Raw genomic sequence first — 24,914 nt, forward strand, 5'->3', positions numbered from 1 at the left:
ATTCATTTTTCGTATGTTTTCACCTTCTTCTTATTCGCATTTAAAGCTTATTGCTTAGCGCATATTAGCTTATTGCGTGCTCTCAACTTAGTGTTCTATCTAAATGCACATCCACACTTATAAATTGAGAGCTTTCGATGCCAATACCAATGCATGAATGTGTATATTGTGTGGCAAACACAATCATACTCTATGCCCAGGAAAGTCAAGAAAATTTCCAACCCGGAAGATTCCCTCGATAGGACCGGGAATCGAACCCGCCACCTCCGGCTTGGTAATACCGTGCCTCTACTGACTAGGCTATGTCGTATCCCGTTAAAAAGAAGAACCATAGAGGTACAATGAAATGTATTGTAACCATGCAATAGAATTTAGTGTATTTACAATAAATGGTATTGTCCACAACGATACAATAACCATAGAATTTATTGTTTTTACAATATAATCGATGGTAAATTGGGATATCTACAATAGAACAATGGAGTTGTTATGTATCTCGTACATAAATTACTTTTTCGTGAACAAACTTGTGCCATTTAGCGTTAATTTTATTGTGTTTCTATTGTTGAAAATTCATACAATATGGGACGTATGGTAGATCTATTGTAATAACAATATTGTTTACTTGTATGATATACATGCAATAAGATCGATTGCTGGCAATAGAATTTGCTGTGATTGTATTTTATTTTACGGTAATTGTATGGTTATTTTTTCCGGGATGGCATTATCAGTTTAACCAACATTCGACCATGACCTTAATTTTCAATAATCATTTATCCAGATATCGTTCAAACATTGATTACGACAGTCAAATTCTATTGAAACTGCTCCTACAATCAACGGTTTTCAAATCCCTTTTGGAATGGATTGATGAATAAATTTTCCTAGCGTAATAGATAGATCACATTGAATTTCACAACAGAATATCCTTCAATAATAGCACCTACCCACACCCAAACATTCGCACTATGCATTTTACAGTAACTAAAACGCCATCATTTCGCATTCAACGAGCGAGCCTCAGCCATAAATGTAATGGAATAATCGCTCATGGGATTTTTGCGAAGCTCATTTGCGCGGCTTAAATTGGTAGATTGGCAGCATCGCACGCGCACTCGATTCAAAATATGTGTATACCCAAAGCGTGAATGTGCGAATAAATTACAATTTTCCGGAAAATGCTTCCCTCACGTACGAAGTGCCCCAATCGACAGGCTCTCGCATCAGAGGATTATGCAAATTGCTATCTACCTACCGTTTGCTGAAGCTCGAAAGCGAAAAGCGCCACGCGCGCTCACAAACGGTGAGAGGTGTTAAGTGAAACAACAAATCCTCCCAGGGTTTCAAGATCCCATTGGAAATCGGTAGGTACCTCCTACCTTATGGTAAGGCAATGGCAAAGCGTTGGACCGTTGCGCTGAAGATGGGTGCTGATGAGAAATGTAAATTTGGTAAGTCCAAAAATAGGAATGAAGCAAGGCCGATGGATGGGGACTCGCCGTGTTGCACATTCCATTAGGCAAAATACGGGGCGATGGAATCCAACTTTTGTGACCGAACGATGTCTTTTAGAAGATGAGATTTCGAAGAATTTCCCTAGTTTTCCCTGAGGACGGGAGGGCGCCGGTTTGAGTAGTAAAGTTTATGAATTTGTTTGAAAATTAATACCATGCATACCGGTGCTAGATTGCACTGCATCCCTAATCAAATCATGAAAGTCCGGAGACTCTTCTCCGAACAAATTGAGCACAGTGGGTTGGAATTAGTGTAACATTTGCATAATCTGTGAGGAGATATGTTTCGGTGGAATCGGTGATCTCGAAAAATTGTTCGTTTTTTCACAAATCAATCCAAATTTTGATAATCATTTAAACAATCTTTCCACTACTCCCACAGTGCACTCATGGGGAGGCAGGACCAACATCTACGCAAGAAGATGCCCTATGTAAAAGTTTGCCACATCGTTGAGTTATGATTTCAATTTTTTCTCAATTTCTTTCCATTCCCTGGGTGCCCACAAACTTCCTCCATGTTGTATCCCTGCAATGTGCCAACGCTTCCCTTTCTACTGAAGGATGGGCGTTCTCACAACATCGTATCCAAACACCAAAGTTATGCTCTATTTGTATGTGTGCGTGTGTTTGTGTGTGTGGCAGCAGGGACGGAAAGTTTTCCATTCGTTACTCCCTGGCCGACACCGACAACGTTGACTTTTACCAGCATCTCAGAAAATATTATTTTATTGATTTTATTAAAAAGTTGATGAGAAATATCGCTCGTCCGTGTCTGTCAATCTCGATGAGGTCTTGGCCTTTTGGTAACCGGTTCGGTTGTATCCCATCAGGTCCCTGTTCGGGTGTGGTTATGGAAAGTGTTAGGTGATAAATTGATGCTTCGGTTGAGCTATCAGTCCTAGTAATGATTATTGATCGTCAGGTAAGAAGTATGCATGCATTAGAGAAAATCGTGTTATCATTTTTTTTCATCATTTCGGGTTTGAAATCGAATTCAATAAGGTAAGTAGGGGCAAGTTGAAACGCGCGGGAAGTTGAAACGGAAATAATCTCAGTGATTATTCACTTACGGTAAGAGACCGTTTCAATTTCCCTACGCGTTTCAACTTGCAATGGTGTACCTTAGATGGTAAGGAAATTTTCGGATAAAAAAAAAGAATGAGTTGGGTGTGTAATGCATTTTCCAAATCGAAATTTTCTCAAATCTTAAGGACAGTACAAGACTTAAGCATGTAACATCGTGATATTTCATTTTTGTTTCAAAATATATGTGCCATGAGCTGTAAATTTACTGGATGTGTATCAACATTTCTGAAATCTTGCTTGATATACAGTGTATCGCAAAATTGAGCGTACACCCTAGTGATTTTTTTTGAATAGATACATTTAAAAACATCTTGGCTGGTGGTTAAACAGATATTTATTGATTTTTCGTTATAGTTTTGTACTTATTCGAAGAACCTGTATGAAATTAGAACTATTTTCGTAAAACGCTCGATTTTCAACTTTTTACCTATTGGATGAATTTTAGAAAAAAAAGAACAGTGGAATATTAATGATCATTATTATGATTAAAAATGAGCAAATTTTCAAGAAGTTCAGTTCATTGTATTTTAAGATATTAAGGTGTTTCAAAAATTTTGGTTTTTTCTCAAATAGCTCTTACTTTAAATAAACGCAACCAAATAAGACCAACATTTTATCAACAATTGATAAATGTTTGATGATTCAGCAGCCAAAAGTTCAGAAACGTGTCTCTTTAAATTGGGCTTTTACAGCTGCTTTTCTAAAATTTAAGGACATTCCCCGCGCTCAAGCCGTTCGTCATCCTTTTTTTTAGGGCGATCCATTGAGCACGTGGGGAGAGGTGGGGAGGGGGGATTTGGATTTTTCTTCTTCTGAATAGTACAGTTAGCGCCCAACTTCCGTGCGAAGCAGACGCGTTCTCGCCATAAAATGACAACGGAAGTCGAACACAGACTATTCAAGCTGAACAATGCATTAGGTCCTAAGTAAAATTGACAGATTCTCTTCGTCGACTTTCTCTTTGCATCCTCACGGCCATGAATTCCTTCAATTTTATTAAAGAACAAGAAGAAACAGCCGCAGCTGTCATTCATTCCAAACAGGGACACACAGACTTATTATTAAATTAGTTGTAGACTCCGAACTTCTATAACTATATATCTAGTCAAAATAAATTCATCTGAGATATGTTCTAGCACAGGTTTTGGCATATTTGACACAACTAATCACAACCGGATCAATGAAACCTCATGTTCTTCCCTAATTTGTTAGGTTATCAAGTATGAATGAATTTTCGGAAGTTTTAGAGTAACAAATATCGTTTGTTTATTGCACGTTTAAGGTTCAATTTACTTCGAAGGTTTTTCGAAAAATTCAAAAGCAGTTTTTTCCGACGCATTAGTTCAGATAGCAAAATGCTCGCACTATTCGATTCCTTTTGCTATTCTACACACAATGACGCGAGCTTTTAGCAATCTGTAATAGTGCGTTGAAAAAAAAACTGCTTTTGAATTTTTCGAAAATGCATCAAAGTAAATTGAACCTTAAGGACAAAATAAATGTTTTCCGCTGACCCCCTAGACAACCTCAAACGTGTTGAATGTTCATAGCTGGATAGCTATACAAATTTATCCGGTTTACCTAATTGGATTTGATTGCAGACTAGAATACAGGATGAACTTCCGGTATATTTGTGGGCATGATTGATGGGTTAAACCGCCAGGGCTTAGTTTGTCAGCTCGATTATATACCGCATCACTCTGTAATTTAATTGTTTCAACTCTTTATTTTCTTCATTATAAATGTTTGAAATTGGGGATGGTAAAGCTAGTAATGTCATACATCCGCATAGAATTAATTTTCTTAGATTTTGACGCCGAATTTTAATTTGTTTTATATTGTTTTGTGATGGTTTTCTCGTTGCCATGAGGACATGGCCTTCTGCGAATAGTTTTGGCTCAATGATGTCAGTGACGATTGTCCATAGTGCGCAAAACAGTCAGGTTCATTGAGTCATTTTGATATGAATATGAACTGCCATCCGCCTCATCATTCACTGCCTCGTGAGAGTATGAATGATTCAGAGGTAAACGAGTCACTGACAGCCGAGCACTCAGTCAGTAGCTCAGTCAACACGTTAATTCTGCCATGATGGTACCCAATATTTGTTTTGAATGACTGAGCGTGCATTTTCTATGGAAAAATGACTCAATTACATGCTGTGTGAGCGAAGGCAAGCGGAGTGCTTCGCCTGCTCGTGAGTGACTGAATGCTTTTGTTGGCTCTTTCATTGCCTCGTCCTTTACCGTTTGGTACAAACGGTCTGCATAGAGCAATGGATTGAATAGTGCAGTGTTTTCACACTCAGCCTATAGGCAGTCAATAATTTTAGGCGAGTCTCGAGAAGCGAGAATCTGATGCCAAATGCTAATTTTTCTCTGAATTGGCAATATACAAACAAACAAATCGTATATAAAGCCTATTACGCAGCTGAAAAGAAAATATGTTAAACATTGCTATCATTATGAGATTATATGTGTTTAATTGGAAATAGGAATAACTTTTCGGACATCAAAACAAAACTTTATTTTTCTCAGATCGGTGCGAATGTTACTTTCGACATAATGAAAAGCAACAAGTACACAACTTAATTCATGCTTCTGCAGTATAGAGACCCGATTTTGGCTACACGTATTCAGTGTGTTTTATCTACATTTCGGGATCCAGCCCTATTTAATATTATTCTACAAATGGGGTACCATAAATTAAAAACATATTCAGTTTGACTACAAATATGTTTATAACAGGATATAATATTCAAGAAGAGATACGAATAACATCGAAAAGTGATAGAGAAAGAGAGAGAAGAGTATTCCACTACAGATGCCGATTATTCAACAGGACTCAACGAGAATCGAGATGACAAAGATTCAGCAGCAAGGACACAATACATAAGTGGTGAGATCTAACTGATTACAATCTATCTTCTATGCATATAAAAATGAATTTCTGTCTGTCTGTCTGACCCTTATAAACTCGGAAACTACTGACCCGATCGGCGTGAAAATTTGTATGCAGGGGTTTTTGGGGCAGGGAAAGGTTCTTATGATGGTTCGAGACCCCTCTCCCATCTGTAAAGGGGGGCTCTCATATAAATGAAACAGAAATTTCTGCATAACTCGAGAACTAATCAAGCAAATGCAAACAAATTTGGCATTTGGAGGTCATAAGGGGTAGCCCCTTAGATAAGAGGGGGGGGGGGGGATGGCTACGTACAATATTGCATGCTTTTTTTTAATTGGCGCATAAACTCAAGCTTATATTGCATCCCGAGCAAGGTCGGGCCCACTCAGCTAGTTAGATATAAAAATATGAAATGCATCCTACTAAATACGTGCCATCTACAAAGCAGGAATTGCTTTGATGATGGAAGTGTACACGCAGTACCAATATACATTTTATATCGGTACTACGTGTATGCGGGGCTTGTTGTAAGTGAAAGTAACCTCGGAATGGACGTGAGTGACCAGGCATTCTGAAATGGATTACTGAATCTCAACAGAACTATCATTTTACAACTTCTGGGCTAAAATTGTTTGCAATGGGATCAGTATAAGATAATCATAGTTTATATTGCAAACATTTTTGTTCCATAAAAACACTGCTGGCCAGTGGAAGTTGGATTGTATATACATAGATACATACATACATACATACATACATACATACATACATACATACATACATACAATGAAAAGCAACAAGTACACAAATTTTAAAATCGTTAGTACCAATTCACGTGGAATTGTTGATATATAATTTGATAACAACAAGGCACGTTCACATTAGTTAATCAAATTTAACATTTGATAAAAAAAAATGCAATTTTGAAGCTTATTTGGAAGATACCTTGAGTTAGTAGTAAGTTTTCTGGCAAATGTTGGGGTTGCTGACATTGCTGACATTGCTGAAAATTATGATAGCATCAGATTGCGGGGTTGCTAGTGTAATAGGATGCTTTGTTGATTGTTCATTGTATCGCACGGTGTCGTAGCACCATAGAGGTAACTCTAAGACCAGAAGGTCACGAAGAAACGTGCTCCACTTTTTGGCTCAGCTATGGTACTATCTTCGGTCCCAAGCTAATCGATGCACCCCTCGAAACACAGGAAAATCCACGAACCCCCTCATTTTATCTGTCAAACTTTCAAAGCAAATCAAAACAAACAGTGTAGTACTAGAATTTCGTCTAGAATGGGATACGTTAATCGTTTGCTTGGGACCAATAGGCTAGTCAAGTAGTGAGCCAATTTTAAATCGTTAGTTTCCACCGATAGCACCGCGTTTGGGTTGCTCTTTTGGATCGGTGGCATGCCAACATGCTGCACTGGGTGCTTTATCGAAGAAATCCAGTGCTGTGCATACATGAGTAGGTTGCCACCGAGCCGCACTGGGCGGTGTTTTTACCAAGATGATGGTTTTGAGAGCTTGATGATGATGATGATTGAGACTACCACTCATGTTGCAAGGTGCCTGCACATAGCAATGAACAATCCAATCAGGACGACTTTATCAAGTCCCATTGACTAATCATATTCAGCTTGGCGCTGAAAAACGGAGGGGTGGACCCTTAAGAGGCAACTAACCATCACTCGATTTGCTTTTGCTTCTTATTCTTGTATTCCTTAATCATCACTTTCTAAGAGTATTGGTAAAATTCGTTGGTAGCGTGCTTTGCCGTACCAGAACAGTCAATGCATCATAAATATCAACTGGTATGGTTAGCAAAATCTACCATCTCTTTTATTCTTTTACTTTTCAATATAACAGTAAATGTGACGTCACACAGCTATTGGTTTAAACTTCGTATTTGCATGTTTTAAGAAACATATATTCACTGCCAGAGGTAATATCTGGCAACGCTTGATTCTTGGTTCTTTTACGTTCGCTATCAAAGAAGTGGAGTCGAAGTGATTTTCTTTGTGTTGTATTTTGTTCACCTAGAGATTTGACCTCCAGTTTATATTAATTTTGTGTATTCGATTACGGAAAATTGTGGAATGCTACGAAGAACATAAGTAAGTAAATGAAGTGATGGTGTTTTACCCAGAAAATATACGATATAAAATCATGAAATACTTGCTTTAAGTTTTCGGATGGCTTGTGTGTGAATGTATGTGTATACTAATGATCATGATTGAAGAATATTTCAGGTATACCACTCGATGTGTCCTATAAAGAAGCTCGTGCTAACTCCGCGGAAGAAGCTTCTGATCTCTTCGCAAAATTCTTCAAGGATGTTTTTTCGACTACCCCTCCCGCTCATTCTCCGGATGATCGTCGTGACTGGATGAGCAGCATAGCTCATTACAACTTGCATTTGCCGCAGTTGGATGTATCTGTTGAAGAGGTGATGAAAGTTCTTTCATCTGTAGATCCTTCTAAAGGCCCTGGTATAGACTGTTTGCCGCCATCGTTCATTAAGAAATTTTCTGCATCTCTCGCTTCACCTGTGTCGATTATCTTCAATCGTTCGCTAGTTAGTGGTGTATTCCCCGCAATGTGGAAGGTTGCGTTCATCACACCTATTCACAAAGCTGGAAACATCCACAACGTTGAAAATTATCGCGGAATTTCGATTCTAAGCTGCCTCCCAAAAGCTCTGGAGAAGATCGTATATGAGGTCGTATATCAAGCGGTTAGGCCAATAATTACCGAACATCAGCAGGGCTTCGTGAGGAAACGCTCTACAACAACCAACTTAATGGTGTTTGTCAACTCGCTTATCAACTCCATTGAAAAACGACGACGAGTTGATGCGATCTACGTGGACTTCAGTAAGGCGTTCGATAGGGTTCCACATGTGCTTGCAGTGGACAAAATGAGGTGTATGGGATTACCTAATTGGGCCACGAAGTGGCTACGGTCTTACTCAACTGACCGCTCAGCCTATGTGAACATTAACAGTGTTAATTCGCCTAGTTTCGAGATACACTCTGGTGTTCCCCAAGGTAGCCATTTGGGGCCTTTAATTTTCATCCTGTTCGTGAACGATCTGTGTAGTCGACTGTGTTCTTCGAAACTTATGTTCGCCAATGACTTAAAGATTTTTCGTACAATTAAGTCAAGATTTGACTGTTGCGCACTCCAGAAGGATATTGATACACCTTTTGCGCTGGTGTACATTGAACGGTATGCAGGTTAATGTCACAAAATGCTGCGCAATATCTTTCAGCCGTTCACGCAAGCCCTTACGACATGACTATAGGATAGGACTCAGCAAACTACGTTTCTTCAGTTAAGGATTTGGGTGTTATCATCGACTCTAAAGCCAGATTCAATGAGCACATCTCCATGGTAACTGCTAAAGCATTCGCCACATTAGGTTTCTTGAAACGAAACACAAACGCATTCCAGGACATCTACGCGCTGAAATCACTATACTGTGCTCTCGTCCGCAGTCTTCTAGAGTATGCTGTTGTTGTGTGGGCACCCTTTCACGCTATTCAAGCTAACAGAATCGAAGCCATTCAGCGAAACTTCGTAAGATACGTTTTACGTGTTCTACCCTGGAACGATTCGGTAAATTTGCCGCCTTACGAAGAACGGTGCAGGCTGATTGACCTGGACACGTTGGCAGCAAGGAGGAAACTACTTCAGCGACTCTTCGTGTTTGGATTGCTTAAGGGTGACGTGGATTGCAACTCTCTTGTGAACCAAATCTACATCAATGCTCCTCAAAGAGTTCTACGTAGTTACACGCTTCTGTGGCAACTTACCCATCGAGCCAACTATGGATTCAACGAACCGTAGACTTTGTGCTGTCATGTGTTTAATGAAACGTTTGATGTATATGATTTTAACATTAGTAAGTCTACTTACATACATAGAATTCGACACCTAGCCTAGAAAATATCTGTACAACATTATGTTGAAGATTTAATTAATTAAATAAAAACAATAAGAATCTGAATTGAATGATAGTGACTTGAGCCTTGAGCAGAAACGCCCACGTGAAACCCACCGGGAAGAGACGAAGAATCTCCTATGGAGCTTCTATCTTTAAAATATCTCATAGATGCATAAATCCCAAAAAATAGAATTTTATCTGCAATGAGCATTCACGAGCTTGCCTTACGGAGCCGATAATGCATGGATTCATAACCAAATTTACCTAATTCTAAGTCTTGTAGGAGTTGGGGTCCCGGGGGCAACTTGACAACTCCAGTATATTTCCAGTGTACCCCGACAATTTGGTGCTGGTGGTTCTGTGAAACTCACAAGTTTCAGAAGGGTTATCTGAATAGGGCGAATGCGGAAATGATGTACAATAAATAAAATCAAAGCTTAAATTCATCTCATTGTCACGCGCCCACCAAACCGGAACGCGAATCCGACGTCAACATTAACATTAGTAACATAGGATGTCCAGTGATGGTAGCGAGAAATGTCGTTTTGATTTTCAGTCGTATTCAATTCATAATCAGTTTATGAAACTTTATGTTTTTGAGCAGAACAGAACCAAAAGTTTTAACATATGATTTGTATAAAGAAAATATGTGATTGTCAACGAATTAATCGAAAAAAATTGAGAATGAGCGAGGATACTATCGGTGATTTCGACGCTATTGCTATTATCGTCGATGATAAACAAAAAAAGAATGGTTTTGAAGCGAGTAGGAGCGTACATATTACAGTATCCTCCCGCTAATCCGACTTATTTGATAATCTAACTGCCAAGTGCATACAAATCAATGTTACCAATGCAAAAAAAAGCTCCATAAGAGACTGTGATGTTGGGTTAAGGAGAGCCGGAGTGGGGAAATACTGTATACGCAGCTAGTACTGCATAATGTACAATTTTAGGTACTAGCTTAAAGTGGTGAACTGTGTGCGTCTTTCGAAGCCCTTAAATGCATTTAATCTAAATATGTAAAGATAAGTTTCATGAAAGCTTTGGATGTCCATGAATTTTCAGAGCATGCTGTCAGTTTGTATGATATCTTAGACATCCACCTCTTATAGACGCCACCTAGTTTTTGACACGGTAGATAAGATACCATTTTTAAAATTTAACACCATTTAAATTCACTATATTTTGGCTATTATGCTTGTACGACTTCGTTTATTCTCTCTAATCTACCAATAGGAAGAAATAACGCAGTAGTTTTTAGGCACAACCCAAGCTACTCCGCGTCTATCGAATCATTCGAGAGGAGTGCTTTGAAGTTATCAGAAGTTATTAAATGCTGATTTAAGTTGAAGACAATATATTGCAATTTACTGCGCAACATCTAAACTCGAAGTAAGTTCGGGCGGTTTAGTGATTTTTTGTGATTTAAATCCATTTAAATAATTTTCATTATATATTGTGAAATTTGTGATATTTGAAATTCAGGTAAACATAATTAGTTAGTAGTAAATTGGTAAGCAAATTATGTGAGATTTCCGTGTTAACAGGCTCTCCTTGCCCAGTCAACACGGGCGGCTTGTATCGGCTTGCATTGGCTAGTGCTAGAATCGGCAAATATTGTCAACACTGGAGCGGACTGTTTCATGCAGCAAAGACATCCACCGTCTTATGCTGGCTGTTGGTCAGACGGCAATTACGCCCACCCGTTACTGCTACTGCGCATTTTCTCGTAGCACAACCGTTCGGCTAAAACGTATTACCACAGAGAACAAACGTCCAAGCTCGGTCAGAAACTTGTGTAAAGTTAAGTGGAAACGTCGCCGTTACGTAGCGCTAGCATCTCCTGATTTCCTCTATAAATTTATCACTTTCAACCAATTTGTGTCTAGTGTAAGTTTTGCAACGCAAGCGCCATCATGTTGTCAAAGAGGGTTTTTAAGTGGGGAAGTCACCTTTAGTGGCGCTTAAGTCAAATAGGAATCTTTAGACAAGTTTTAAGAGAAATTTTGTTCGAGCCTCAATGTCTGTTCTCTGTGATATTTCCACTGCTACTGCGCAATTGGTAGCCTTTGTTGGAACGACTCGCCTCGCCAAGTCGTGCGGCATGAGCTGCGTACCGCTACTACAGCTCATCACTTCACTACGCTTGGGAACGCCTATACCCCTTATTTGCCCACGCGCGAGTCATCTTGACGCGTAAGCTTTCGGTGATCAACTGATCCTGTTTGAGTTCGCGTACTAGAACGTCGCGGGACATCCGACGAGGGACCGGATATGCTGAAGGAACCAGGTCAAATCTGTCCGAAAACTGCCCACATTAGTTTGATTTAATATTGAATGGCTATGCTCAGGCATGGAAAATCATTTGCATTCATTTCGTGCATTCATTTACATTCATTTGTCCCTTACTTTTTTCATCAACAAAATTCCACAAAATGATATATAAAGTTTTTGTAGGCTTTGCTATTAGCTACAACTTTTGTTAACAACTTAAATCTGTATCTCTTATGCATAACGAACCAGAGCGAACAGAAGCCACTACTGTTTTTCAGTGAATGTATTTTACATTCACTGAAAAACAGTAACCAGTTCTGCCCGTTCTAGTTCGTGATGCATAAGAGATACAGATTTGAGTTATGACCAAAACTTGTAGTTAATAACAAAACCTACAAAAGCTCTTTACATCATTTCGCGGAATGCTGTTGATGAAAAAAGTTAGAGGCAAATGAATGTAAATGAATGTATGAAATGAATGTAAATGATTTTCCATGCCTGGCTATGCTATCATACATGAACTAGAACCGTGACGTCACGGTAGGAAACTGTTAGGTTTGCCTTAATCCAATAAATTTCTATTTCCCTTAAATTTTTAATTAATAAATCACTAGCTCGATAAATTAAAGTTTAGTATATTCGGGTTTCGTCCAATTAAATCGAATAAAATAAAAATTACTTCTACACCCAACCGGGGGATGTAAGATTCGCTTACAATTATGTGGGATTCATCATCAAAGGATGTTAGTGGAGACCGCATGAACCGAGGATGCGATATACCTAGCTGCGGTCCAATGCAAGAAAATTGGAGACCGAAAAATGTAGAGTGTATTAGTGAGGTAAATTAATTATGTCGAAAAAAATAGGAAAAAGGTTGCCGACTGGACTCTAACAACGAACGTTGCGGTTATCAGACCTGTGCTTTCTCCACTGCTCTCTCCATGCCTCTGAATAAGGATAGCCTAAAAGCAAACAAGAAGCGCTCCTTTCCTCTCACACTCGGCTTTTTCTACTGGAGAGATTCGAGGCAAGGGTGTGCGTTGTTCTACCATGTCATACATAAAAATCAAGGCAAATGCTTGCTTGTGTAAGTGAAAGCACAGACAGAACACGAAATAAAAAAGGCAAAAAACCATTACATCGCCTGCAAGGTCAACTTCTAACATTCGCTGCGATGTTCATGAACAGAGGATGATAGGAAATGGAACTAACATTCATTGTAATAGATTTTTGGTTTGCGTGTAGTTTAGATAGGTTACTCCACACATCTTTTCCGTCACGTTATTTGTTTATGTTTATATTTGTTAGATTGGTTCGGGTTTAAATAACTATTGCATATTTCCCCTTGGTTGATTTTAAAGAATTATTTCATTTTCGCGGTTTGAATTGGTGTTTTTAAATTTGGGTATTCTAATCTGATTGGTTGGCTTTAGACGTTTGGGTCAAAATAAGTAAATTCGTTTGTGTCAACATCTGAGTGACCTGTCCTGAGAAGGGAAGTTTCTTGCCGGGTAATTAAAAACGAGTTGGCGGTCCTTCTTTGGAAGGTGGCGCTTAAGCCGTCAGCTTAGTGTAACACGGAGAACGTTACAAGGTTAGCATCCAAATTCTTTAAATTCTAAGTTACCAATGAGACTTAACTGGCAGTCATTCTCTGCTTGATCGTCAAGCAGTTCAGTTCGGTGTTAGCTCGCTCTCTCGAGTTGTTTGAAAAGTTCGTGGCGATAGTGTTCGCGCTCTCTCTTTCGCGGTTTGTCATGCGTGGATGGGGGAAGAAATGGGGAAGCATCGGTCGCGAAGCCCGGCGAAGGTCCAGAACCCCGGTGAAGGAAGCTCCGGTGTGCCTACCTCGAACAGGTTTGCTGTTCTCCCCATGGCACTGTGGTTTAAAAGTGCAAATTCGTGAACTTAATTGTTTTCTGAGATGTACGTACGTTTTAGCATTAAGGTGTCTTGAGAAGATTTTCATAGTTCTGGATTCCGCACCTTTTGGAATGTTCACCTTAATTTTTCTTAAGGTGCAACTGCACTTCAAAAAACTAACTTTTTTATATTAACAGATATCGAGATGATGTCTTCTACAAAGTTGTAGGGCTTTCACTTTGCTGAAGACATCAAGTTGCCATGACTTCATTGTATGAAGATATAAGAGATTATTTGCCAGTTGCACCTTAAAATCAGTTGTTTGAGTTTTTCTATGTCTTATTCACGTTGTATCTCTTTGGTGTATTCTGCAAAGTTTTGGATAATATTTAAACACACAACTTTTCTCAAGACACCAAAGTGCTATGATTTGATTGGCGAGAGATACATTGATTTTTAAGCAAAAAATCACCCTTTTTCAAAAAGCTATAACTAAGCTGGCCGCAAATTGCCGCACTTGCAACAAGTTTCATTTGAAAGCTCAGAATTTGTACTTGATGTTGTGTAGATCATTAGTATCCGTTAGTATCCTGGAAACTGTGGTGGATTTTAGTAAACAAAGATTTAAGATTTTTGTATGGGGCTATTCAAGTAAAAACGATATTTTGCTATCTAACAATGGTCTCGATTTTTTTTCGTTTAATTTCTAGTTTGTTTTTTATTATCTAAAGTCACTTAAAAGTAAAATAACATGTAAGATTAATCAAAACATAACACCGAATTTAAAAGTGATGTTTTTAATACAAAAAGATTTTGAAATGGATGGGAATATCCAGCCAGCTGTGTTGGAAAAAACGCAGCAAGAAGAGGAAGAAGAATCGAGGCCAGTCAGATGTCACTGCGACGAACGCCAGCGACATCGGTGATTTCGGCGACGCCATCGGCAACGAAAATTCTGCCGGCCCGAGTGCGGCAAAAGTGAAGCTACCTCCATTGGTAGTGAAAAATGCCCATCTTAATGAGCTCATCGCAGATCTAGCGACGCTCCGCGTTAAAGCCGAATACAAGTTGGGCAGAGTCGGCACCAAGGTGGTGCTCCGTACCAAAGCGGAGTATGACTTGATCGTCGCCCACCTGAGAACTTCCAAGGTGGAATTCTTCACCCACGACATTCCCGGTGAGAAGCCATTCAAGGTCGTCATTAGGGGCCTACCAAACTTCGACCCGAAGTTTATCGAAGCTGAAATCAGAGACCGGTACAAGCTGGCCCCAAGTGCCGTCTATCGGATGACAAGGAAGGACGAAAATGTGAAGGCGTATCCGGATAGCCTTTTCCTGGTACACTTCCAGAAGGGAACGGTGACGCTCAACGCGCTGAAGGCCATCCGCTCCATCAATTCCATCATCCACCACTGGGAGCCATACCGTGGCGGCCATCGTGATGTGACTCAGTGCCAACGGTGTCTGAACTTTGGACACGGCACCCGCAACTGCAACATTAAGCCACGCTGTGGCAATTGTGCTCAAGACCACGCCACTTCCGACTGCCCTGCGGATGGAGCCGTGGAGTTAAAATGCGCCAACTGTGGTGGTGCTCACCAAGGTTCCGACAGACAGTGCTCCAAACGCGAGGACTTCAAACGCATCCGAAAACAGGCGGCAACTAACAACCAACCAGGACGCAAGAAGGACAAAGTCCCGGCATTTCGGACGGAGGATTTCCCGCCTCTTCGTGCTCCTCAGCAAAGGCAAGCGAATTCGCGGGTGCATTCCGCTCAAGCAACTTCTGGTGATTCTGCTGGCCAAAGCTCTCCATCCCCCCCTGGATTCTGGAGACAACCACCAGCGCAAAACAACAACCCCGATCTGTTCTCAGCGGATGAATTGATGGAGATTTTCATCAACATGACCGGTGCTCTACGTAAGTGCCGCAATAAACCCGAACAGATCCAAGTGCTCGGTAAGTTCATCATCCAATATGGTGTCTAAACCGCTAACCATCGCTACCTGGAACGCTTGCTCTGTAAAAGCAAAACAGATTGAGCTTGCCGACTTCCTCCGCAAGCACAGCATCGACGTGGGCCTTCTAACCGAGACCCACCTAAAGTCCGGCGACAGCTTCTGGTTGCCTGACCACAACATTATCCGGCTTGATCGCACCAGCTCCAGGGGGGGTGGTGTAGCGGTCATCGTCAGAAAGGGGATCAAGTTCTGCACTCTGCCCCACGTCCGCACTTCTATCATCGAGGCCGTTAGTGTGGAGGTGGAATCACCAACTGGAAACGTCCGGTTTATCGCTGTTTACTGCCCACGCCAGTGCACCGCCAACAATGGACTAGGAACTCAATTCAAGAACGACCTGACCGCCATCACCCGTACTAGCTCCCGATTCATCGTTGGGTGCGACCTGAACGCCCGCCATGAAGCTTGGCGGAACTACCAGCGGAACCGGAATGGATGTCTATTGTTCGACCACGCACAACATGGACTGTACACTGTGCAGTTTCCGGGCGAACCAACTTTTATCTCTCCGGCGGGAAATCCGTCCACCCTGGACTTTTTCCTGTCAAACATCGTACTATCCAAGCCGGAGGCGCACAACGATCTCAGCTCCGACCACCAACCGGTGGTGACTGAAGTCGGTGTCAACGTGGTTCCTGCTAGAAGTTGCCTGCGTAAAGACTACCACCATGTCAACTGGGTGCAGTACGGACGAATGGTGGACAGCAACATTGATGCAAATCCACTGCTCGGCACTGTAGATGACATCGACCGGGCGTTGGAAGGACTCCAACAGAACTTTTCCGTGGCTGACGAGGCGTGTGTTCGACAAGTTCCTGTGAGGGGTAAGTTTGTTGCTATTGATTCCCACACCCAATTATTGATTCGGTTAAGAAATGTTCGTAGACGCCAGTTTCAGAGGACTGGAGATCTGGGCAAAAAACGTGAAATGGCCGATTTGAACAGGCAGATTGCTTCCAGAATGGACTCACTCCGAAATGAAAGTTTCGGGCGTGTTGTCCAGAATCTGGACGACCGCTCCAGACCATTCTGGAAGGTAGCCAAGGTCCTGAAAAATCATCCCAAACCCGTTCCACCTCTCAAAGTCGATAATGATGACGATCGGCTTTTAATCAACCCACAGGAGAAAGCAAATGCGATCGGCAAGCATGTCGCTTCATCGCATTTGCTTGGCTCGACTATCCAAAGTCCGCTCGATGATCAGGTTGCGCAATGCGTTCAAAACCTAGATGTCTCCGGCGGATATGATTACAGTACAACAGATTTGCTCAGCGCTGAAATGCACCAAGAACATGAAGGCTCCCGGGTTTGACGGTATATTCAACTTGATCTTGAAGAGACTCAGCATGAAAGTGCAGTCTCTTCTAACCACTATCTTCAACAGATGTTTGGAACTGCACTACTTTCCAAGCAGCTGGAAAGTAGCAAAAATTATACCAATCCGCAAACCCGCTAAGGATCCAACATTGTCTTCAAGCTACAGACCAATCAGCCTCCTTTCAGCGCTGAGCAAATTGTTCGAGAAACTCATTCTCAATCGTTTGCTCAAGTTTGTCGAGGAAAATAACATTCTCCTTCCGGAACAGTTTGGGTTCAGAAAGGGGCACTCCACCAATCACCAGCTAGTACGGGTGATGAATAACATCCGAAGTAACAAAGCTGTATCCAAGTCCACAGTCATGGCCTTGTTAGACGTTGGAAAGGCGTTTGACAATGTTTGGCATGATGGACTTGTGTACAAGCTTTGTAACTTCAACTTTCCTTTACATCTTATTAAAATCACCCGTAACTACCTCCAGCAAAGGTCGTTTAAGGTATCGTTGAATGGTTGTCTTTCAGACACGTTTTCCATCCCAGCAGGTGTCCCGCAAGGCATTCTGCTGGGCCCCTTGCTTTACAGCATTTACACTTCCGACATTCCTCCCCTCGGAGACGGTTGCGTGTTTTTCCTGTTCGCAGATGATACCGCAATAGCCGTCAAAGGAAGGATGCCTCGCGAAATAACGAACAAACTTCAACGATGCCTTAACGCCTTTGCTGATTATGCCACCACGTGGAAAATCAAAATCAATGCCTCCAAAACACAAGCGATCATGTTCCTCCATCGGCAATCGCCCAAACTGAAACCGGCTCCATCTTGTACTGTAATCATGGATGGCACAAGGGTTGAGTGGTCCGCCGAAGTAACCTATCTCGGGATGTTGTTCGATGAAAAGCTCCTCTTCCGTTCGCATGTAGAGAAAACAGTAGTCAAGTGTTCTGCCTTGGTTAGGTGTCTGTATCCGCTGATTTGCCGCAGATCCCGCCTCTCAAGGCTGTCTACAAACAAATAATAACACCTGCTATCCTCTACGCAGCTCCGGTGTGGGAATCATGTGCACAGACTCACAGGAACAAAATTCAGGTCGCTCAGAATAGAGTGCTGAGGATGGTTCTTGATCGTCCTTTCGACACTAGAATAACAAATTTACACAAAGAGGCAGGAATTGCCAAAATAGATTCAAGAATTAACGAAATTAAGACTAAATTTGCAGAAAAATGTAATTTATCAGAACATGCTTTGATAAGCAATTTGTATATAGTAGGTTAGGTGTATATAGTAGTTGTAGGTTAGTTTTAGTTGTAATTAGTAGTTATAAGTAGTTTCCTTTTTTCCAATTCAAATCAAACCAATCCCACCAAGGTGGTCATACTTTAAAATAGGCCTGATAGGACTAGTAACTGTAAATAATAATTAAAATCTCAAATGAACTGAAGTTGAAAAGACGCATCTGTGTCACTTGAAAAATTCATAAAATGTAAACCACACAAACACAAGAAATAAAGATCATTTTAAGTCAAAAAAAAAAGAAAAAAGACTTAACTGAAAAATAACCTTATTTATGGATCTTTTACAAAAAAATGAAGATATATTATTTGAAATGCTGATCAGGCTTCTTAACTTAACCAATTACGATTGAATAAACCGTGAAATCATAGCTATGATTACTTTGCATCTGCCTGCCAATAAGCTAATTGTAATTAGTTTTCAATTTCTAATATGTTTGCTCAATTCTAATGAGTTTTTGCATTTTACAATGTTTTCGCCTTATTTGAAAAGCAAATTTTTCAAACTAGACAAACAACAATATTACTTTGTTATGATAGTGCAAAATAGGCCGTTTGGTGGAACCAGCAGCATAGAACACATCCGCATCCATAATAACTCTACAAATTACTAGCTTCCGGCGTCCCCGCTGGTGATGATGACCCACCGCCACTGCACTAACTCTTTGTGTGACCGACCGGTCTGGTGTCGGTCAAATCTGAAACCATATAATTATCTGCCTTGGTAGGACCAAATAATGCCCAACAAACGTCTGTGTACTTTCAATTAAAACGCTTCACAGCAAAAAAATAATTTTGATATCACATCAAAGTGGATGCACTACAATCATGTCGAAAATTTCATGTAATTTTTATGACCACATAAATAAACAAATGCAGTAAAAGTAGCGTAATGTCAGTTCATGCATTGTATTAATGATAATTTTGTCCTTTTTAGCAAGTAATATTACACCATATTTTCGACATGATTGTAGTGCATCCACTTTGACGTGATATCAAAATTATTTTTTTGCTGTGTTTATAATTAACCCGGAAAGTCAAGCTTCGAAAAACACAGTTCATATAATTAAACCCAACGTATTTACCACAAACCAACCGAAAAACACGGTGGACGCGGTGCTCCAGAATGGTCCCAAGCCGACCAATATCGACGTTGCTCACGATGATGATGATGATGATGATGCCCCACACGGATGTTGTATGTTTATGATAATAGCCATGGTGCCCCATGTGCTTCCCCGAAAAGTCGTCGCCCTCGTCGGACCCAGCTACCTTCCCTCGAGGATGAATAGGACAGGGAAGAACACAAGCTGTATGGGTGTAATCTATGGTCGACGTCCAATCATAAACAATAACAAAACCGTTATTCCATTGTCAAAGTGGTATAAACTACTACTTTGTGCGTGAACGATGATGGAAATAGAGGCGGCGATGAGAGTGTGAAAGGGTGGGAGGGGGAGGTGCTCGTTTTCGATTGACTGAGCATTAACGATGGCAAAACAAAAAGCCTCTCGGCTGCTGGTGGCGCTTGGCGGGGGTGGCAACCATTCGAATGAAGAACCATCCTACACATGCACACCAATCGGTTCCGACTGACCGTATGGTAACGTACAGATTGTGGCTATACATATTTCTGCCAGAGCGCACTGGCTGGACAGCAGCAGGCACCATTCAAAACAATGAATCGATAATTTCCATTTCGAAACCACAACATTATGTGCCCTAAGAATGGTTGATTGCATATACGGTGTGGATATGTGCCAGTGTGCGGTTTGCAGCCGAACATGACCTCAAACCACAACCGACAACCGATCGACCGAACTGCACCGTTTGTCATCTTAAACAGTATTTCGTTGGTGTGCCCAGACCTTTTATTGTTTGATGTGTAAATTTTATTAAATTTTAAATAATAAAAAAAATGTTTATCGGAATTGTGAAATCATTGTGATCATAACATCTTTTGATTTCTTTATTCCGAGAAACTAAACTAAACAAAGTGAACCAATCCTCCTAGCTACACCAATATTTCCACCTACGTACAAAGTTACCAGAAAATCACTTTAAAATGCAACTAGCTTCATGTTTTGATTACTGTATGCTGCAACAACACAAATTTGCAACATTTTATGACGGTCGTTTATGGATTGAAATTGAATTTGGCAAAAATTCGCAGTTAAAATAATTCTTTTTAATGTAAACATGCGCATTTCGAATCGCGTTTCGGCCTGACTGACGCGAGGTGTAAGGTTCACTGGGATTGACGAGTCTCCGGTCCAGTTATAGCTGACTATGGGACGATGAGCCGACACCGACCATTCCTCCAGGGATTCCAAAATGTTAAAATGATAGTCATGTTTCTCGGCTGGCACACACGACTCAGAGCGCACATTATTATTCTTGAAATGTTTTTCGACTCCGGATGGCGTATAATGTCCGCATTTGACTTTTCCCCTTTTGTGTCCACAGGCCCGTTGCTACTCCTACATGTGACCGGAATCGGCTATCGTTGTCCATCAGTGTTTGTTGATGCCATCACTGGCAAACGGATGCGACACTCCGAGATGGGATAGGGAAGGGTATAATTTATGCCTGTGAGCTACGGATTGCCTCCAATTGGGACCAGCAGCGGGACCGAATTTATATTAGAGCTTCGGGGAAGAGACTCTGACAAAAAAAAAGGGTAAATTAATGCAGGAACGGGAAAAAGTCAAACAAAAGTCCGCAAAACGAGAGTGAATATTCATCAATTAAATCCATTGTGCGTGCCGTTGATAGAAGAAACTGGTTCGAATCGGGATGTATAGAGTCACATCCGGATTTGATGGTTGTTTTAAAGATTTAAATTGATGTTTCACAAACAAACGCCTTTTCATGCACTGAGTGAGTCACTTTTACTCATTCGTATGGATACATTTCTAAAATCGTACACGCTGGCTTATTATGAGTATCACTTCCTTATCACCGTGTTGTACCGTAATAAGGCCCGTGATTGCCGTGCAAATCAAAATTTGATCCAAATTTGAGTAGAATCCACCAAGATCGGTCAAAACCTTCCCAAAAATGGGTTCGTTGGAAGTGACAAGTTGAGAAATGCGCAACATCGATAGGATGCAACTTGTCAATACCAAGTTTTGGGTAGGTTCAGTTTTGGCCAATCTGGGTGGATCCCACTCAAATTTGGTTACTTTTGAAATATCCACCTCTATCCTCGTTTTCGAACGAATCGAAACGTTCAGCCGTGTAGGTTTTTTTTTTTTTTTTTTTCCTTTACTATAGAGATTTTTAGCCATAGGCTAGTTCATCTCTTAAGCCGTGTAGGTGTAGGCTGAGTGACCCACGCTTTTAGAAATTCCTCTAAACGAATGTGTAAAAGTGACTTACACTGAGTAAGATTTATTTTTAGTGTGGAAAAATGGCATGGTTTTCTTCCGATATGAACGAAAAAGGTTGCATTTTAAAAATTTGTTATTCACATACATCAAATAAATAAACGTACATCACAAGCTCTACGACACCTCGCATTCATCATCTTCTAATCGGAGCCACTTAATTTTTCCTTCGAGAGACTCTTGACCTGCACATCGGGACACGCCATCTGATACAGGAACTGAACAAGCGTCCTCGTAGGGCGGCCAGTCATACGATGCTCGGCGAGGTACGGAATACCAACTCCCTTCTTGAGCATGCCGACACCGGTAATATCCAGATGGATCCAATCAACGCAGGGAACGAATTCCTTAAGGAAAGCTGCTCCCAAGCAAGCACTTCCTTTACCATGACCGGTGTTGCTCAGGTCCACATTTGTGTAATCTGAGGAAGATGACAGAATTAGTCGAATGAGCTTCGACAGACCCCCCCCCCCCCCCAGTATACGTACTTGAAACTTTGTGCGTGTAGTATTGCCACAAAGGCATCCTCCAGACGCGATCGCCGGTGATGGCTCCTGCCTTGTGCATCTGTTTCCACAGGAAGTCCGAGTTGGAGAAAACGCCACTTGCGGCGCCGCCAAGCGCGTGCGTCACACCATCCGTGAGCGTCGCGACGTCCATCACCACCTTGGGTTTAAACGTGTTCTGTCCGTAGGTAAATGTATCTGCCATGATCAGCCGACCGGCATTGTTGGTATCCTGCAGAATTCAATCGATTAGGAACAAAAATCTTGCATAAGAACTAAATGCAACTTACGTGAATAGCCACGGTCTTTCCGTTGAGGGTGGTAATGACATCGCCTGGCTTGAACGCCATTCCGGATGGCATATTCTCACACAGTGGAATCAAACCCACCAAATTGACCGGTAGAGACAGAGCTGCCGCCGCTCGGATGGTGGCAACAATGGCAGCCGCTCCGGACATGCTTGCACGGTACTGCGACATACCATGCGGCTCCTTCAAGCACAGGCCACCACTGTTGAACGTGATACCTTTACCAACCAACAGTATCGGTCGTCCAGAGTCGTGCTCACCGCAGTAGCTGATTTCCAGAAAAATGGGTGGCTCACAAGAACTCTTCGCCACCGACAGGAAACTGCTCATGCTTTTTGACTCAATCCAGTCCATGTTCCTGACCTCGGTACTTACTCCACAGGGACACAGCGCGTCGACAGCGGCCTGGGCAAATGCCGTCGGAGTGATCTGATTGCCCGGTGCGTCCGATAGGCTCCGTGCCAGATTCTGTGCATCTGCTTTGAACAATCCTCGGGTCCAGGCATCACCGTCCGGTGAATCGAACAGCTCCAACTTCGGGATCGGGAGTCGCTCCGACTTCATTCGGTTGGCCTGATACTTCCACGTTGCCAAGCCGCTACCTTCAGCCGCTTGCTCAGCGGCCTGCATAGGGTCCACCCAAATCCTGGAACATCCGTTCTTTGCGAGACACTTGGCTCCGATTCCCGCCGCAATACGCACGTTCTCGAGACCCTCGTCCAGTTGTTCCAGCTCATTGTAACCCAGTCCTTCCAGACCAAGTCCCACGACGGCCACCGAGCCAAAATCTGGATCGATGTTGTTGAAAACTTTCACTTGTCCAATTTTTCCTTTGATGCTCGACCTGCAGAAAGGAATCTCTGTTAGCCGTTTCCCGGGGCAACTGAAGGGTGAAAAACTTACTCCTTGATCAAATTTATCAGCTGACCTTCCGTCTTGGCATCAAAGTGACCGGCTACCGGAGAAAGACGGGGTTCTTCCGTTTCGATTTCCTGCTCGTAGAGGCCCAGAACCAGTCCCTTCTGAAATCGGGGCATATTGCCACGTGAAAGCAGCAGCAAATCATGCACAGAGGATGAACACGCAAAACTTACCTCAGCTCGATTTTCGCCAATGCTGGATGAAAATGACCGCCTCAGCAGGGATCCGTAAAAGTTCCGCAGGACACGCATCGATTGCAGGCTCAGCAGGGCCATTTTCTTCCAGTTATGAAATTTCGTATCTTGATAGGTAGAGAGAGCAAACTGTAACTGCTGCTTTACGGGTCGTTGAAAAAATTTCAAATGAATGTCCTTTTTGGGAGCGAAGACTTGGGTTACTTTGATTTTTTTCAGTTGTTCAAGGACTGTTGTGATATTTTTTTTAATGCACTGGTAGAAAAGTGTAAATGGGAAATGGGTGCGTCATACGTGGATCCTCGTCATTGGTGCACTGGACTTTGGAGGATAATTAAAGAAATTCTGTTGATAATTTAAAAAAATGCTTAGTATAGATTCACATAGAATCCAAAGTAAATTCATATGAGATTGCCTAGAATATTCTTAGCATATTTTTAGAGGGAATTCTTGAGAAGATTTCAGTCAAATCTGAAGATATTCCAATAGAATTCTAGAGAGGAATTCCATGGGAATAGAATATGGAGAATAGTTTCAAATGAATTCTAATTCCACATAAATTATGAGGAGTATGTCAAGATAATCCTTAGACAAATTCTAGGGTATTTCCGAGCAGAATTGCAATAAAATTTCGAGTGAATTCTAAGCAGAATCCTAGAAAGTTCATAGCAGATTTTCAGATGGAATTCTTGGGAAGATTTCAGTAGAAACTGGTAAAAATCCTAAGGATATTCCAAAGTAATTCTAGAGAGGAATTCCATGGGAATTGAATATGGAGAATAGTTTCAAAAGAATCATTATTCCACAGGAGAATATCAAGCAAGATAATCCTAAGACAAATTCCAGTGTATTTCCGAGCAGAATTCTAAGAAAATTTCAAGCGAATTTGAAGCAAAGTTTTAAAAGAAATCTAAGTAGAACTCCAGAGCAATTTGATGGAGAATTCCATGCAAATTTGGAAGAATAGTTAGGATATGCTTAGAAAAAATCAAAGCGAATTCCTAGGAGATTTCAAAGAGTTTAGTGAGGAGAACCCAAAATGAATTTTATGAAACGATGCTAGGTATAGCATCCCTAGACTTTTGAAAAGCATCCCAAAAAAATACTAGGTGCACTTATACAGTTACTAATTGAGAGCTTTCTATGCCAACCGATGCATGCTTTTGTATATTGTGCGTCGCGCACAATTATACTCTATGTCCAGGGAAGTCGAGCAAATTTCCATCCCACCGGACCGGGGATCTATCCTACCGCCTCCGGCTTGGTAATACCCTATTTTAATGACTAGGCTATCTATGGTCCCAAGATCCTTAAATTTTCCTGAAGTTTTCAGAACTGCATGGAAGTTCACGTATAAGTTTCATAAACATCTCT

General features: G+C 41.4%; 1 protein-coding gene across 1 annotated transcript; it reads right to left on the bottom strand.

Annotated features, from left to right (window-relative positions):
- Positions 1-21,754: 21,754 nt before the first annotated feature.
- Positions 21,755-23,727, bottom strand: LOC135717256 (cytosol aminopeptidase-like). The gene is made up of 5 exons (XM_065239248.1): positions 23,520-23,727; positions 23,329-23,447; positions 22,408-23,269; positions 22,100-22,349; positions 21,755-22,032 (listed from the first exon to the last, which is right to left on the bottom strand). Exons 1-5 carry the CDS (start codon positions 23,619-23,621, stop codon positions 21,755-21,757), a joined length of 1,611 nt encoding a protein of 536 aa, XP_065095320.1. The 5' UTR covers positions 23,622-23,727.
- Between the last annotated feature and the right edge of the window lie 1,187 nt (positions 23,728-24,914).

This window comes from Ochlerotatus camptorhynchus, unplaced genomic scaffold, assembly GCF_037179485.1.
Source record: "Ochlerotatus camptorhynchus isolate MF236.1 unplaced genomic scaffold, CSIRO-AGI_Acam_v1.1 ptg000054l, whole genome shotgun sequence".
Taxonomy (NCBI): Eukaryota; Metazoa; Arthropoda; class Insecta; order Diptera; family Culicidae; genus Ochlerotatus; species Ochlerotatus camptorhynchus.